The sequence below is a fragment of the Peromyscus californicus genome, unplaced genomic scaffold (assembly GCF_007827085.1).
Source record: "Peromyscus californicus insignis strain IS unplaced genomic scaffold, ASM782708v3 Scaffold_2__1_contigs__length_46816999, whole genome shotgun sequence".
Taxonomy (NCBI): domain Eukaryota; kingdom Metazoa; phylum Chordata; class Mammalia; order Rodentia; family Cricetidae; genus Peromyscus; species Peromyscus californicus.
In genome coordinates, this window is record NW_026294540.1 from 4,242,506 (window position 1) to 4,259,324 (window position 16,819).

General features: G+C 49.8%; 1 protein-coding gene and 1 long non-coding RNA gene across 6 annotated transcripts in view; one reads left to right on the top strand and one right to left on the bottom strand.

Annotated features, from left to right (window-relative positions):
* The first annotated feature begins 2,600 nt into the window (after positions 1 to 2,600).
* The window catches only part of Acacb (acetyl-CoA carboxylase beta), a 98,927-nt gene continuing 84,708 nt past the window's right edge, over positions 2,601 to 16,819 (top strand). For 2 of the 5 annotated variants that reach the window (XM_052755068.1, XM_052755069.1), the window contains exon 1: positions 2,603 to 4,168. In XM_052755068.1, coding sequence (XP_052611028.1) covers positions 3,516 to 4,168 — 653 coding nt within the window. In that variant the 5' untranslated portion in view covers positions 2,603 to 3,515. Of the gene's footprint in view, positions 4,169 to 10,830; positions 11,111 to 16,819 lie in introns of those variants that run through there. The other 3 variants (XM_052755066.1, XM_052755067.1, XM_052755070.1) reach the window with 3 other exon arrangements.
* On the bottom strand, positions 5,757 to 10,557 carry LOC128120850 (uncharacterized). The gene is made up of 3 exons (XR_008221962.1): positions 10,425 to 10,557; positions 8,893 to 8,971; positions 5,757 to 7,915 (listed from the first exon to the last, which is right to left on the bottom strand). It is a non-coding gene; the product is annotated as an uncharacterized LOC128120850 (long non-coding RNA).

Genomic DNA, 16,819 nt, shown 5'->3' on the forward strand with positions numbered 1-16,819 from the left:
CATGCATCACCACCGCCCAGCCCACCTGTTGTTTTTTGAGGCAGGGTCTCTCTGATATCTTCCATTGTGCTACCGCACCCGCATGTTTCTGAAAGACTCTCCGGGCTCCTCCCCCTCCCATCTCGATGCATGAGCGCTGGGATTACAGGCATGCCACCATGTCCAGCTTTTCATGTGGGCTCTGGGGATTGAACACAGATCTTCCGGCTTATATAGCAAGCATTTTTACTTGCTGAACCATCTCTCTGGTCCCATATTTTTTAGGATATTTCCTTCAGACAGTAATCATCTGCTCATCAGAGGGCGGGGCTGTGAGAGGAAGAGCTGAGGGTTGGAAATCAGGACATCCGAGTTCAGTCATCCCACACATGCCTGCTCAGCCCGCAGATATACTCTAGACCCCAGGGCCGGCTCTCTGTAGTTTTGTTGAGTGTCCATTCTAGTTGTGAACACCTGGGTCAGATGCCCTTGCCTTAGGTCAGGATGCAGTCCCTCCAGGACATGAGGACAGCAGTGACCATGAGCAGGAGGAAGAAGCTCGCCACAGCAGTAACACCGGGCGGTTTGTAGCCATCCTTGGCTCCTCAGCTGATTGTAGGAACCTCCACAGATACCAACCCTCCATGCAATGGTGTGTTTACCTGATGCCTTCACACAGCCCCCTGCATTCTCCAGTCTCTGGGTTACTTATAACCCCCATACGATGTAAATGTTACATAGAGCCGTTAGGCAGAACTGTGGAGAACAAAGACGCAAAAGTCAGTATGCAATACAGATCCAGTTTCTTACAAATGTTTTCAGGATGGTTGGTTAAATCTGCAGAGGAGTTTGTGGGTGCAGAGAGAGAACAATGTAGCTAAAGTCATTTACATAGCACACGTTATTTACATAGCATACGAGTCATTTACATAGCACACAAGTCATTTACATAGCACACAAGTCATTTACATAGCACACCAGTCATAGCACACCAGTCATTTACATAGCACACAAGTCATTTACATAGCACACAAGTCATTTACATAGCACACAAGTCATTTACATAGCACGGAAGTCACAGATCAGAGAAGTAATTTCAACAGCATTCAAGCCATTTACATAACACACAAGTAATTTACATAGCATAAGAGTCATCTACATAGCCGGGCGGTGGTGGCGCATGCCTTTAATCCCAGCACTCAGGAGGCAGAGGCAGGTGGATCTTTGTGAGTTCGAGGCCAGTCTGGTCTACAAAGCGAGTTCCAGGAAAGGCACAAAGCTACACAGAGAAACCCTGTCTTGAAAAACCAAAAAAAAAAAAAAAAGTCATCTACATAGCATACAAGTAATTACCAGATCACAGTGGTAATTATTTACATAGCACATAAGTCATTTACATAACACATAAGTAATTTACATATCATATGAGTAATTTACATAGCATACAAGTAATTTACATGGCATATAATCCACTCATGAAAAGAACAAATTAGCAAGGCTGGAGAGATGGCTCAGCAGTTAAGAGCACTTGCTGCTCTTGGAAAGAACCCAGATTCGGTTCCCAGCACCCATATGGTGGCTCGCAACTGACCTCCGAGGGCACCAGGTACACATACCGTGTACATACATACATGCAGGCAAAACACTCATCTACATAAAATAAATGCATCCTAAAACAAAAGAAAAAGAACAAGCCAGTGCTGTCAGTGTGTTCAGAATGCATGTCTTCACAGCCAGCATTAGAGCATCTTCCTTCCCCAAACACAGACGATGCACCTTTTCACTGTCATCCCCAACCCTCAGTAGCCACTAATCTTTCTGTCTGTATGGATTGGCCTAGTCTGGACATTTTGAAGAAGCAGAATTATAATCTGTGGTTTTTCATGATTGGTGTAAGGTTTTCAGATTCAGCCATGTTGCAGTGTGGATCACGGACGCTTCATTACTTTTCATGGCCAATTTAATGTTCCATTGTGTAGACGTACCACATTTTGTTTGTTCATCAGTTAAAAGATATTTGACTTGTTTTTGAAACAGGGTCTCAGTATGTATCCCTGGCTGGTCTGGAACTCAACAGAGATCCACCTGCCTCTGCCTCCTGAGTACTGGGATCATTTACACAGCACACGTTATTTACATAGCATACATAGTGTGTATGTAAATGACATAGCCACCATGCTGGGCCTTAAAGAATGTTTGAAGTGATTCCATGTGTTTGATGAAATAAATAATGCTTCTAGAACAAAGTCCTTTATGGCATATTACCTTCTTTAGTTCTTTCTCATGTGTGGCTTATGTTGAGCGTGTGTTGGTGTGTGATCTTAAAATATCTGAGACTCTAATTTATAAAGCACAGATATGCCCTTTTAAAAGATTTGTTTAATTTTTTTTTTAAAGATTTATTTATTATGTCTACAGTGTTCTGTCTGCACATATCCCTGCAAGCCAGAAGAGGGCACCAGATCTCATTACAGATGGTTGTGAGCCACCATGTGGTTGCTGGGAATTGAACTCAGGACCTTTGGAAGAACAAGCAGTGCTCTTAACCTCTGAGCCATCTCTCCAGCCCTTGTTTAATTTTTTTAAAGAAAGATTTGTTTTTTATTTTGTATTTCTTGAGACGATAATTATATCATTCCCCTTCTCTTTCCTCCCTCCAAACCCTTCCATAGACTCCTTCTTGCTGTCTTTCCAATTCATGGCCTTTTTATTATTGTTATTGTTGTTACATGCATACATGTATATGCATATATATCCCTAAATATGTAAGTACAACCTACTCAGACTATCTAATGTTACTTACATGCTTTCAGGGCTGAGCATTTGGTACTGGATAACCAATGGTGTGCTCTTTCCTGGGGAAGACTATTTCTGCTCTCAGCTTTCCTTAGTGGCCTGTAGTTCCTTGCAAAGGGTTGAGGCCTGGTGTCTCCCCCCTGACTGGTTTATTTGTATTCGTACGAATGTCTTGCCTGCAGGTATTATATGCCACGTGTGTGCCTGGTGCCCTCTGTGGTCAGAGGAAGGCATATGATCCCTTGAAACTGGAATTATAGAGAGTCGTGAGCTGCTGCATGGGTGTTGGGAATTGAACCTGGGTCCTCTGCAAGATCAGCCAGTGCTTTTAGTTTCTGCTGAGCCATCTCTCCAGCCCCAAGAATATATCTTTGAGGCCAAGGTTGAAAAGTCCAGGTTTAACGGGAATCTTCTTGTACCTCACCACTGGCAGGGGCAGACGGGAGCACTCCCCACTGCTGTGTTCTTTCTGATCGCCTCCCAGCACTGTTTAATTGGGGATCACACATGAACTTTGGGAGGACACCTTGGAGCCATAGCATATACCCACATCTAGGGGGTTAGCAGCATGCCCTGGGCCACAGAGCATGTTAGGAGCTGAGGTCAGAGGAGTACCTCATCTCTCTGCTTGGTGTTCCTCCAGTACAGGGACCCTAATACTCCTGCCCCACTCACTGCTGTGCGAGAGAAATCCGGTGGTCAGAACTGTAAACTCTCTCTTCTCTTGACAGGTTGTCTGAATGGTCTTGCTGCTCTTTCTAACCTGCCTGGTTTTCTCCTGCCTGACCTTTTCCTGGTTAAAAATCTGGCGGACGATGACAGACTCCAAGCCACTCACCAACAGTAAGGTGGAAGCAAGCCTCCTTTCAAGTGAGGAGTCCTCCCGGGCCTCAGACAGGTCAGAGGAGCCACTGCGGAAACATGGTGACCGCAGCTGTCCTTCGCAGACTCCTGACCGGGAGGAACCGGCCTCCCCCCGAGGTCCCAGAGATGCCAGTTGTCGGAGGAACTCCCTGCCACCCTCACATCAGAAGCCTCCGAGGAACTCACTGTCTTCAAACGACACCTGGCCCTCCCCAGAACTTCAAACCAACGGGACAGCGGCCCAAGGTCCAGAGGTCCCGGATACCAGCAGTCTGTCCTTCCCAGCCAGGCCTCCAGGACAGCGGGCCAAATCCCCCTCCAAAGAGGACAAGAAGCAGGCCCACATCAAGAGACAGCTGATGACCAACTTCATCCTGGGCTCCTTCGACGACAACTCCTCTGATGAGGACCCCAGTGCTGCCTCCTTCAGGGACTCTCCCCGGAAGAGCAGCAGGCCCAGCCTGGGCACCCTGTCCCTGGAGGCTGCACCAAACTCCAGCGACCCTGAGTCCCGCGCACCCACTATGAGGTAACGGACCTTCTCTTCACACTGGGAGTTGGGAGAGAACGTAGGGTGACATTTGCATCCTTGACGTGCAGTGGGATTGGCATCCTTCCCTAGCTCCTCCCTCTGTCTACCAACACCCAAGGGTCACTATGTGGAAGAGCAGAAGGAAAGGCCTGACTTCTTTGCTTCCTGTTCCCTCCTTTCAGAATCACTAATTGTGCTCCTGCTGTGTGCACCTGCTCTGTGTTATGCACCTGCTCTGTGCACCTGCTGCAGGCATCTGCTCTGTGCTGTGCACCTGCTGTGTACACCTGCTCTGCTCTGTGCACCTGCTCTGTGCACCTGCTGCAGGCATCTGCTCTGTGCTGTGCACCTGCTGTGTACACCTGCTCTGCTCTGTGCACCTGCTCTGTGCACCTGCTGCAGGCATCTGCTCTGTGCTGTGCACCTGCTGTGTACACCTGCTCTGCTCTGTGCACCTGCTCTGTGCACCTGCTGCAGGCATCTGCTCTGTGCTGTGCACCTGCTGTGTACACCTGCTCTGCTCTGTGCACCTGCTCTGTGCACCTGCTGCAGGCATCTGCTCTGTGCACAGGGCCCCAGGCCAGCAAAGTGGCTATCTGGAGCTCTCAGTCCAGCTGGGGAAGATGATCCTGTAGGTGACTAGTTACCAGCTAAAGAACCCCAGGTGAAGCTGGGTGGTGACACACACCTTTAATCCAGCACTCGGGAGGTAGAGGCAGCAGGGTGGATCTCTATGAGTTCAAGGCCAGCCTGGTCTACAAAGTGAGTTCCAGGACAGCCGAAGCTATACAGAGAAACCCTGTCTTGAAAAACAAAAAGAAGTCCATTGGTTCCGAGAAGTCCAAGAGCAGGAGCAGGCCCTGCCACCTACCCGGTGAGGGCCTTGCCTAGCACTGGGAGACAGGCCAGCTCAGGTCACACTTCCTCTTCTTTAAAGCCATTAATGCCATCATGGTGTGGGGGTCAGTCACATCCTCATGACCTCATCTGATCCTAACTCCCTAAGGTCCAGATATGAGTTCAGCAAATGAATCTGGAGCTTAAGTCCCCATCGTGAGAACTTTTGAGGGCCGGGGGATATACTCACACTGCAGCAGCTACTAGCTAGTCTCCCAAAATCTTGGGATACCCAGTTTCTGTAGAAGGAAACCCAGACTAGAGGTTTAGCTGATTATCTCGGCTTCTTTTTTTCCCCATTTCAAACCCAGCTAGCGAAGGCCTGGGTGTCTGCCCAGGGCTCTGCCCTTCTGTGAGAACCGTGGCAGAAATGACGTGTCTGTGGCCTTTTGTGGTTTCTGAACAAGCCCTTTGGCTCCAGCTCTGCTGCAGGCAGCCACTTCCCGGAAGGACTTCTTCCTGCCAGGCCGCAGTGGCAGGCGGAAGCCCCTCCTCTTCCTACTGCGTCCTCACCTTCCCAGAACCCTCCTCCTTTGGCTCCTTGCTCCTTCCACACTAAAGGCTCCTTTGTTCCCGCCAGGGCCGGCTGTCCCACAGTGGGGATTTGCACTCCTCTCTTCTTCTTTTGTTTTTTTGAGACAGGGATTCTCTCTGTAGCTCTGGCTGACCAGGAACTTGCTCTGCAGGCCTTGAACTCAGAGATCCACCTGCCTCTGCCTCCTGAGTTCTGGGATTACAGGCCTGTAAGGACCATGCCCAGCTTGGGACTTGCACTTTATATGGCAGACATGGGCTTTGAATTCTCTATCTTAGAATTCTCGGCGATATCCAGGAGGGACTGGCCTCCTCCTTTTCATCTTGTGATGAGTCCTGCTATCCGGCGCGCTCTGTCCCTGACCCACCTTTAAAGTCTCCAGCTCCTGGATTCTTTTCTGTCCTCTCTGTTTTGTTGCTTGCACAGCCTTAGTCATGCCTTTTATGTCTTCATCTGGTTTCTTGTGTGTCGCCTCTCTCCTGTGCTGGAAAGCAAGTCCCTGAGTACAGAGCCGGTCCTTCTTCACCGCCTCACCCGGCACTGGCTGAGAGTAGCCTTTGAGTATTTGCCAAATGCATGGACAAGATAAATCTGCATTCTGGGCCGGACGGTGGTGGTGCACACCTTTAATCCCAGTACTCAGGAGGCAGAGGCAGGCGAATCTCTGTGAGTTTGAGACCAGCCTGGTCTGTAGAGTGAGATCTAGGATATCCAGAACTACACAGAGAGACCCTGTCTCAAAACAAAACAAAAAAATCTGCGTTCTGGAGGCATGCAAAATACTTGGACAAATGTGGAAATCTATGAATGGATGGATGGATGGTTGGTGGATTGATGGATAGTTGGACAGATGAATGAATTGGATGGATGAGTAGATGGGTAGCTGGCTGGATGAATGGGTGGTTAGATGGATAGATGGATGGAAGATAGATTAGATATGTAGGTTAACAGCTGAATAGATGGATGGGTGGTGACTAGATAGATGAATGGGTGGATGGATGGATGGATGGATAGATGGATAGAGGGATGGATGAATAGGTTGATGGATATTGATGCTCTTTGTCCCTTTCCTGGACTTGGTCCTTGAGGGCTGAAATTCTCACATAACTCATAGAAACAGAGCCAGTAAGCACATCATGCTGTATGCCAAAACAGTTGCTCACAGTCTCTGAAAGGCAGGTCACAAACCCCGGATGCAGTGCGGCCCATCCTGTTGACTATGCACTTACAAACTTGGTGCACAGAGGGCCTGGGGTAAGAGACCGGGGTTCAAACCTGCCTCTGTTCTCCTAACAGGGACACACTGGTGTCGACTGCACGTGGTGGGGGTGGAGGGAGTGGGACAGGATGGGGTTCAGGGTCATGACATTGCAGTGCTGAGTATGAAGTTATGAAGGGAACTTTCTCATCAGTGGTGAATTGTGTATTACCTGCAGGCCTGCCCTTCCTGTTGCTGAAATATCAGTGTGATAACGTGGTGGGCACAACTTAGCCTTTCTAAAAAACACATTCCAAATCCCAAAGCACACTGGGCCCTGAGTTTCAAAGACAGGACTGTGTGCCGTGTGTCACGTGCTAGAACATGTCCTCAGCATAGGGCAGGCACAGCAAATGTTTGGATTTTATGCTGTACTTTGTGTGTGTGTGTGTGTGTGTGTGTGTGTTATATGTGTGATTGTGTGTGTAGTGTGTATGTTTTAGTGTGTGTGGTATGTATGTTAGTGTGTGTTGTGTAAGTGTGTGGTCAGGTGTGTAGTGTGTGTGTGTGGTTGTATGTGTAGTGTGCATGTATGGTTGTGTTGTATGTGCAATATGTGTGTGGTTGTGTGTGTGTGTGTGTGTGTGTGTGTGTGTGTGTGTGTGTGTGCCACAGAGTGTGTGTGGAGGTCAGAGAACAACTTTCTGGAGTCAGTTTTCCCTCTTCCTTGTGAGTCCTGAGGACTGAACTTGGGCTGTTCAAGGGTGACCTTGACCTTGACCACCTGATCGACCTCCCCCTCCCCCAGGTGCGGGGATCATAGGCCTGTGCCTCCATACACTGTTTACACAGTGCTGAGGATCGAGTCTGGGCTTCCTGTGTGCTGGGCAAACACTCGCAGCTGAGCTAGAGCATTACACCTTAGTTTTCCTTTGGTGAAAGCAAGTTATTTGATGGTTTTATAGATCAGAAAGTGCAGAGAAGAGACTCAGTCAAGGTCACATTGGAGGGGTAAGGACGGCCAAGTTTGTCAGCACACAGTGTTCCACGCCACAGCTAGCTTCTTGCCATCAGTCAATGTGCATGTGTCTTGTCGCTGACCAAGATTTTCCCTCTGCAATACCCAAAAGTTAAATTTAGCTGCTGATAGCCCAAGAGAAGGGCTTAAAAATGAGGTGGGAGCCGGGTGGTGGTGGCGCACGCCTTTAATCCCAGCACTCGGGAGGCAGAGCCAGGAGGATCTCTGTGAGTTCGAGGCCAGCCTGGGCTACCGAGTGAGTTCCAGGAAAGGCGCAAAGCTGCACAGAGAAACCCTGTCTCGAAAAATCCAAAAAAAAAAATAAATAAATAAAAATGAGGTGGGGCCACAGCTAGTTCATTCAAAAGAACAGCTGTTGGGGGAGGGGAGCGTCTCATGCCTATAATCCCAGCACTTGGGAGGTGAGGCAAGAAGGTCAGAGGTTCAAGGCCAGCCTCAGCTACTCGAGTCTTTTTATTTAGAGACAGGGTTTCTCTGTGTAGTTTTGGTGCCTGTCCTGGATCTCCCTCTGTAGACCAGGCTGGCCTTGAACTCACAGAGATCCACCTGGCTCTGCCTCCAGTGCTGGGATTAAAGGCGTGTGTCACCACCGCCTGGCTGAGACCCTGTTTTAGGGGGAAAAAGAAGCTAAAAGAAAAAAAAGGGAAAGAAAAGAAAAAGAGAAAGGCACACCCGCTGGTCTGTGTGCGGGCCGAGCAGTACGCCAGGGTGTGTAGTGTTCCTTCCTTCCTGTCTTATACAGGCAGAGGAAAATCAGCCAGGGTGCGGTGGTGCTGCCTGTAGTCTGGCCTCCTAGGATGGCTGAGGCCGGAGGATGGCCCAAACCCAAGGGTTTGTAGCCAACCTGGGCAGCAGAAGAAAAACCAAAATAGAACTTGACCCCGATGGTTTCTCAGACCTGCATGGTTCTGATGACCTTGTTGGTCTGGAGAAGTACAGCCCCGGCGATCAGCCGGGGTGCGATGCCTCTGGTTACTTCTCCACCTTAGGTCAGAGTTACGGGGCTCGGGAAGAGGACCACAGCTGTAACGTGCCAGTCCTACTAGCCATACCGAGAGTCCATGCTGTCAGTGTGTCCCTCGTCCCCGTGCTGAGATCAAACCCCTCTGCTGCACCATGACTTGCTCTCTCCTGTCAAAGAAAGAATTCAGACAAATCCACGTTAAGCTTGCTGCCGATATCCTCACGGTCTTCTGGCTGTGTGAACTGCTGTCCCCAGGTCTCGGGGGCCGGTTGCAGATGCCTTTCACACTGTTATCAGGGATGTTAGAAGAGCCACAGAACACTGCCGGAGTGTTGGGAGTTTGGAGTTAAAAACCTAGCTGACTGTCCGGAAGCTGCAGAGCCGGCAGGGAGGCTGTTTGGGGTGTCTTTGTTCCTTTATTTATTTATTTTTTATTTTTTGGTTTTTCGAGACAGGGTTTCTCTGTGTAGCTTTGCGCCTTTCCTGGAACTCGCTTTGGAGACCAGGCTGGCCTCGAACTCACAGAGATCCGCCTGCCTCTGCCTCCCGAGTGCTGGGATTAAAGGCGTGTGCCACCACCGCCCGGCTCTTTCTTCCTTTAAATTGAGTCAGTGAGAGGGGCTGGGGACTTCGGGGTACTGGTTTGAAACTTACAAAAAGAAAAACAAATCAACCCAATGTGGGCTTCTTTTCTTTTCCTTCCTTCCTTCCTTCTTTCCTTCCTTCCTTCCTGATTGATTGATTGATTGATTTATTATGTATAGTGTTCTGCCTGTCAGAAGAGGGCGCCAGATCTCATTTTAGATGGTTGTGAGCCACCACATGGTTACTGGGAATTGAACTCAGGACCTCTGGAAGAGCAGCCAGCGCTCTTAACCTCTGAGCCATCTCTCCAGCCCCTCTCCTCCTCCTCCTCGTCTTCCTCCTCCTCTTTTTCTTTTTTGAGATGAAGTTATAACCATGGAGGGGGGCTTCTAGAAAATCTAAATTGAGATTTTTGCTCACCCATTTTATTTTTCTTCAACTGTCTTAATTCAGGGCACACTGAACCTCTGACTCTGTATAACTGTGGCAAGGGTCCCTTCACAGGGCCGTTCACAGGTTCTCCTAGAAGGAGACCCTGGGCACAAAGCCCAGGACACAAGTGCCATCAGGTGTTACCACCAAGCTCCGCCCTCAGCCACCCTGGCCCAAGGTTCATTGCTGGGTTGTTACGCTGTGCTTCCCTTCTCTGGCCCACGCGTTCCTCATCTGTGAAGCCCAGGTGTGGTGGGGATGAGACAGGGAGCTCTCAGGCTTTCCCCTGTTCTGTTGATGCCTAATAGGGTCCCCGGTGGCTGTGAGATGGCTCTGAGGGTAAAAAACGCTTGCCACCAAGCCTGGTAACCCGAGTTCAGTCCCTAGGACCCACGTGCTGGAAGGCGACTCACACAGATTGTTTCCTGATCTCCACACTTGCTGAGGGGGGTCCACTCCCCGCCCATACATAAATAAATATAACTTTAAAAAAAAAAATCTTTAAAGCGAATGCTGGAACTCGCAGGGGCGGGGTTAGCAGGGCTGTAACGGGCACAGGGGCGACCGCCCTCTTCAGTTTCAGGATTTTCATCGGATCCCTACGGTGCATGTTCAATCTATAGGCTGCAGCGTAGAGGGTTGTGAAACCTCGGCCGCCACCTCTCTGGGGGCGCAGGGGAGGAAGAGGACAGACATCCTTGAGCTCTCCCGGTGGAGCTCAAGGTCAGGGGCAGGAGCAGGGACGGCCTGGGGAAAGGGAAGGCGGGGCCTGGGGAAAGGGGAGGCGGGGCCTGGGCGGGACAGGTCTCTGGGGGCGTGGCCTGGGCGTGGCCGGGAGCTGGATGGAGGTGAGGCCCTCGGGGGCGTGGCCTGGGCGTGGCTGGGTGGAGGCGAGGCCCTCGGGGGCGTGGCGTGGACGGGTCAGGGGCGTGGTCGGAGCGCCAGGGCATGGGCGGAGCCAAGCGGGAGGCGTGTGACCCTGGCAGGGCGTGGCCAGGCGGGGCTTTGCTCAGGCTTCCAAGAGTAGGGAGCAGTTCGGGATGGCCCGCGAGGCGCACTGTCCCGCTCGTTCCAGCAGTCGCGGGCTACGACCAGAGGCCCTCCGGGAGGACGCTTCGGCCTCCGGTGGCGACCTGGCGACCCTGCTGTGCCCTAGGAGCAGGGCTTGCTCCCAGGGATTAGGGGTTGCCAACTGCGCATCCCCGTGGGAGCCGGCTAGGATTGGCGGGTGGGCCGGGCACCATGAGCCCTGCCAAATGCAAGGTCTGTTTCCCTGAGCGCACAGGAAAGTAAGTAAGCCCGCGATTTTAATAACTGCTTTTGCAAACTCGTGCGCCCCTCCCAGGCCAGGTCCGCTGTCTGTACCGGAGCAACCTGGCTTCCCCCTCCTTCCTCCCAAAGAGATGCGAGTTTAGCTGGGACCGCTAGAGGATGGAGCCCGCCTCGCAAACTAGTGTGCTAGGTGAGCACTCAGTGATGTTGTTTGGAGAACGCTGCCCAGCACAAAAGTGCCTCGAGATTGATCCCTGGGTCGGCCCCCCCCCCCCCCCCGCCCCCGCGCGCCTTCGTCCCTTTGGCCTTGAGGAAGTGACATTTGTGGGAGGTAACACTGTTTGTATTTAAGGTCATTTTTCTGAGTATTCTGATTAGGCAGAGCTTCTAGCCCCACCTCCTCCACTGTGAATTTCCTTTCTCCCTTCATTTTTATTGTACGTTAAAACAGACACCAAAGGGATGCTGTGTTCGTTGCTGAGAATTCAGCCCTTTAGCCCGGAGTGTAGCACACATTTGTAATCCTGGCACTGCTGAGGCAGGAGGATGGAGTTTGAGGCCAGTTGGGGCTATATAAGGAAAACCAACACACATAAAACCCAAACAAATGTACAAACTTAGTAAATTATGGATAAACAAAAAGAAGAGTAAAGATATAATTCCACCGAGATCAACAGTAGGTAGTATACAAGTCTGTGCACATGGTTAATTTATAAAATGGAACCATACAGAATTTATTGTATTGTAACTCACTTTTAGTCTTTTCTTCAAGTGGGCTTAGCAATTTATGAGCTTATCTGTGTTTATCTGGCCTGAGAGCCATGGTTCTTATGTGTTCAAGCCTTTGAAAACAATAAGAGAACACCATTTACGTGAAAACTATGCAACATTAAAAGGCCAGCGTGCACAAATAAGGTTTTGTTGGCACACAGCTACACTCACTGGTTTCTGGAAAGCCTGTGGCACCACTTGTGGGCTTTGCTAGACGACCCGAGTGGCGGGACAGAGGCTGGATTAGAACACTTAAGTATCAACTAGCAGGGACTTGACTTGCCAACCTTTGCTTGTATGTACCACGCTTTTACTGGGTCCAGCGTGTTCCCGTAAATGGATGCACTTTAAAACGTGCCAGCCGTCACCATGTGCACGGAGAGTCAAGCTGTGTCTCCTCTTAGATGCAGCCCTGCCAGCCGCAGCCTGCAGCTGAGTCACTGTCTTCTTTGCTACTTTCTTGGGGTACATTAACCTGCTCCATCGGGATCCGCTGTGCACACCCCATGTGTAAAGCTTGCCTCTGCAAACAGGAAGGGGCATGGTTGTGTTTGGGAAGAACTCCCGGTCAGTCCAGTGGGTAGGCAAATGTCTGGTCAGGTCAGTCGCCTCCCCTTCTTTGTGGCTCTGCCTTCTGTCAATCATGTCTGAAAATACTGAGTTAAAAATTCTAGACATAGTTCATGTTTTAGGTTGTTGACTGCCCAGAGGAATGTGGTGGAATCTTGTGAAATCCCATCCGGGACACAAAGCATCCTTTTGTACAGTGTATCTGTTCAGTATATGCTACCCACACATTAGTTATTTTAGTGCTGCTCCTGGTTACCACATCAGCCATTATGTTACCATGCTTCTTCTGCTCAAGTAACCCTTACGACAATAGCCCCAAAGCAGGAGGGTAGAGATGCTGGAGATTTTATTACAGTACCTTGTTGCAATTAGTCTGTTTATTTAGAATTATTTATTCTGTTATTATTATCACTGTTATTTATTGTGAGTCTCCTTTGTTTTGTTTTGTTTTTCGAGACTGGGTTTCTCTGTGTAGCTTTGGAGCCTGTCCTGGAACTCGCTCTGTAGACCAGGCTGGCCTCAAACTCACAGAGATCCGCCTGCCTCTGCCTCCCAAGCTCAGATTAAAGGCCTGCACCACCATTTGGCAGGAGGGAAGTGCCTCCTTTGCCTTTTTATCTCTTTGCTTCCCTGTGGTGCTGGGATAGAACCCAGGGCCTCCGGCATGCTAGGCCAGGGCCCTGTCTCTGCTCCACAGTCCTGTTGTCCCCATTTTACACACAGGGAAACTGAGGCCTTGAGTGTGGTTTGAGCAAAGCAGGGACTCAACCCCAGGCTATTGCCCATAGGGTCCATTCCACGAGCCCTGAAGTTCTACCATGTTAAGAACTCAACTAAGAAAGCCTTTAGGAACCCCTGTGAGGTCCTGTAGCTGGCCATGTCTAAGCAAAGAGCCAAGAGAAGGACCCAGGACTGGGGTCCGTCACACCTTCCCAGGGCACAAGTGGTTCATGGAGCACTGGAGGTCACATCCCTCCACCTTCCTTGTCCTAATCTGTCTTCTCTGGAAAAAGCACCCACGTCGTTGAGTACACCTCACTCAGGCCACATAGTCTCCAGGGAATACATTCTTCCCTGGCCTGTAAAGGTGTCCACGTGAGAAGTGTAGTGGCTCGCTCCTGAAGCACATTTAGCGGTTTACTCTATTCCCCAAACAAGCTTGCTTCACATCAGCCCCAAAAGGTGAACTTGTAGGAACTTGGAACCTGTTGATGACAGTGTGGTAGCCCTGGGCGATGCACTGGTAAAAGATGGAGTTAGCAACCCCGTCCTGTGTGACCCCAAGCAGACTATTGAGCTTGAGTCGTACTTCTCTGTCACCAGAGTCCGTTCTAACAGCCTTGAGAGTTATCGAGGCCGCCTTGAGGGCTGGCCTGGTCCAGCATAGACATTCGTGTGGAGAACAGTAGGGGTTGGTTCAGTAGCATCAGGGACCTCACACTGTAGGTCTGGGCATCTGAAGCCAGGGCTCAGGCACGTATCCCAAATGCTGCCCAGGTTCCTTGGCCTGTGGAGGGATTGGAGTTCAGAGAATGAGATGTGGGTTAGAGTGGAGAAGGGTGGAATGGAATGGCATAGAACTGGGAGGGGGGGGGTAGAGAACTCTGCTTCAGTGTGGGGTCCTGCTGTTGGGTGTTTTTAACTCTTTGCTCTTTGGGGGGCCTGTCACCCAGCTCCCAAATTAATCACACACGGAGGCTTATTATTACTTATAAATGCCCGGCCTTAGCTTGGCTTATATGTAGCCAGCTTTTCCTAAATTATCCCATCTACCCTTTGTCTCTGGGCTTTTATTGTTCTCTATTTTTGTATATATTTTCTTTCCTTCTTATTCCCTGTCTGGCTTTGTGGCTGGTCCCCAGAGTCCTCATCTCCTTTTCTTGTTTCTTGATTTCTTTTTCTATTTATTTTCTCTGCCTGCTAGCCCCACCTATCCTTTCTCCTGCCTCACTATTGGCCGTTCAGCTCTTTCTCAGACCATCAGGTGTTTTAGACAGGCAAAGGAACACAGCTTCACAGAGTTGAACAAATGCAACATAAAAGAATGCAACACATCTTTGCATCATTAAGCAAATGTTCTACTGCATAAACGAATATAACACATCTTTAACTAAGATTCTACCACACGGCCCTCCCCCCTCTGGGTTGAGGTATGTGTTGTCATGGGGATTCTGTGCAGAACTGCCATTGCTTACATGAGAGCTCTAGCTATGGTCTGTCCACCGCTGCTTTTAGAATTTCACAGGAATTAGACAACTAGTTTCCCTGGGCCACCTACCTTCACCTCCTAGAGATAGGGTTCCTCTTAGGCCTCAGCACCCACTCCTTCCCTCTCCCTCCCTTCTTTTGATATTTTTGAGACATGATTTCACATAGCCCAGGCTGGCCTTGAACTCCCAAGGATACCTTAAACTCCTGCTCCCCCTGTATCTACTTTCTGAGAGTTGGGATTACAGGTGTGTGGTCAAGCATCAATACTAAAGCCTCCATGTCAGTCTAGCTCAGGGTTGGTGTGCTGTTTTCCTAAAAGACCAAAGAGTAACCACTTTTAGCTTTGTGACCATATAGCTTCTTACCATTTCTAGTGGCAGTAGCTACGCAGTTAAATGGGCCTGGCTGTGATTCAGTGAAGGACTCTGAAACAGGGTGTTTGTATAATTTGTTATATGTCACGACATAGAATTCTGTGGACATTTCCCACCAGCCACTTAAACCTGTTTAAGCCATTCATGGCAGATTGAGTTTGACTCAGGAACCATCTTTGCTCACCCTTGACCTGGTATCATTCCAGAAGGCATTGGGGAGGGTGTATGTCCTGAGAGATTCCCAAGGGTCGGGCTGGCAAGATGGCTCAGTAGTAAAGGCGCCGGCCACCAACCCTGACCTGAGTTTAATTCCTGGAATCTACGAAGTGAAAGGAGAGAACTGACTCCCAAATGCTGCCCTCTGACCTCTGCATACACACACTACTTCATGCAGCCCCCTCCAAATAAATTAATAAATGCATTTAATTAAAACTTTATTTTATTTCATAATTAATTTAATTTTACATATCAGCCACAGATTCCTATGTCCTCCCTCCTCCCGCCCTCCCCCCCAAACCACCCCCCCATTCCCACCTTCTCCTGGGGATTCAGCTCAACCTGGTAGATTCAGTCGAGGCAGGTCCAATTCCCTCTTCCCTTCACCCAGGCTGAGCAAAGTGTCCCAGCATAGGACCCAGGCTCCAAAAAGCCAGCTCATGCACTAAGGACAGGTCCCTAATTAAAACTTTTAAGGAGAAATCCCTAAAGGCCTATTTATCTGTAGCCTAGTTATCTCTAAGATTTGTTTTTATTTCTGTGTGTGTTTGTCTGTGTGTCTCTGTATATGCTTTGTGTGTGTGTGTGTGTGTGTGTGTGTGTGTGTGTGTGTGCCGTGTATGTCTGCGTCTGTATATGCCTTGTGTGTGTGTGAGTGTATGTGTGTACCCTCAGAGGCCAGAAGAGGGCGTCAGATCCTCAGAAACTGGAGTTACAGGTAGCTGTGAGGCACCTGATGTGGGTGCTGGGTTCTTTGAAGGAGCAGCAAGCTCTCTGCTCTGCTGAGCCATCTCTGTGGCTCCCAGGAGCCTAGTTTTAAGTTGTCTGTAAGAAAGTAAATTTAGCAGTTCCCCTGGCTCATGCCTCCTCCCCATGCTTCCATTACTGACAGCAGAAATGCTGGTAAAGACACAGCCTTCCCTCCTGCCATGTGGTGGTCTAGGTGCTGGTTCCGACCCGTCCTCTAGTGAAGACAAGAGAGGGTGAGGGATTTAAGTGTTGGAGAACACTGGGGCCCTGCACAGCCTTACCTGGGGGAGAGTTTACTTTATGGTGGCCCTGCTCATTCATTCCCAGACTCATTTGTTCTCTGGTTCTAGGATGGTGCCTACGGTCTAATGCATCATAGGCAAGAGTTCTACCGTTGAGTGGCATACCCACCTGCTTGGATGCTTTGTGTTTATTTAATTTATCTAAAAAGTTTTTGGAGAGAGGAAGTGTGTGTGTGTGTGTGTGTGTGTGTGTGTGTGTGTGTGCCACAGCACACCTGTGGTGGTCAGGACACCCTGCAGGAGTTGGTTCTCTCCTTCCATCTGTGGGTTGAAGGGTTCAGACTCAGGTTGGCAGGCTTGTGGCAAGTGCTTTTAACCTGCAGACCCACCTTGAATTAATTTGGTTGAGACAGAGACTTTCCATGTGGCCCAGGCTGGCATTGAATTCACAATCCTCCTGTCTCTGCCTCCCAGGTGCTGGGATTTCAGGTGTGCGTCGCCACTCCCTGCTTCAGATCTTCCGAATATTTCATTCTCTGAGAGGAGGCACACAACACCGGAGGGGTGTTGCAGGGACATGCGGGCAGTAGGC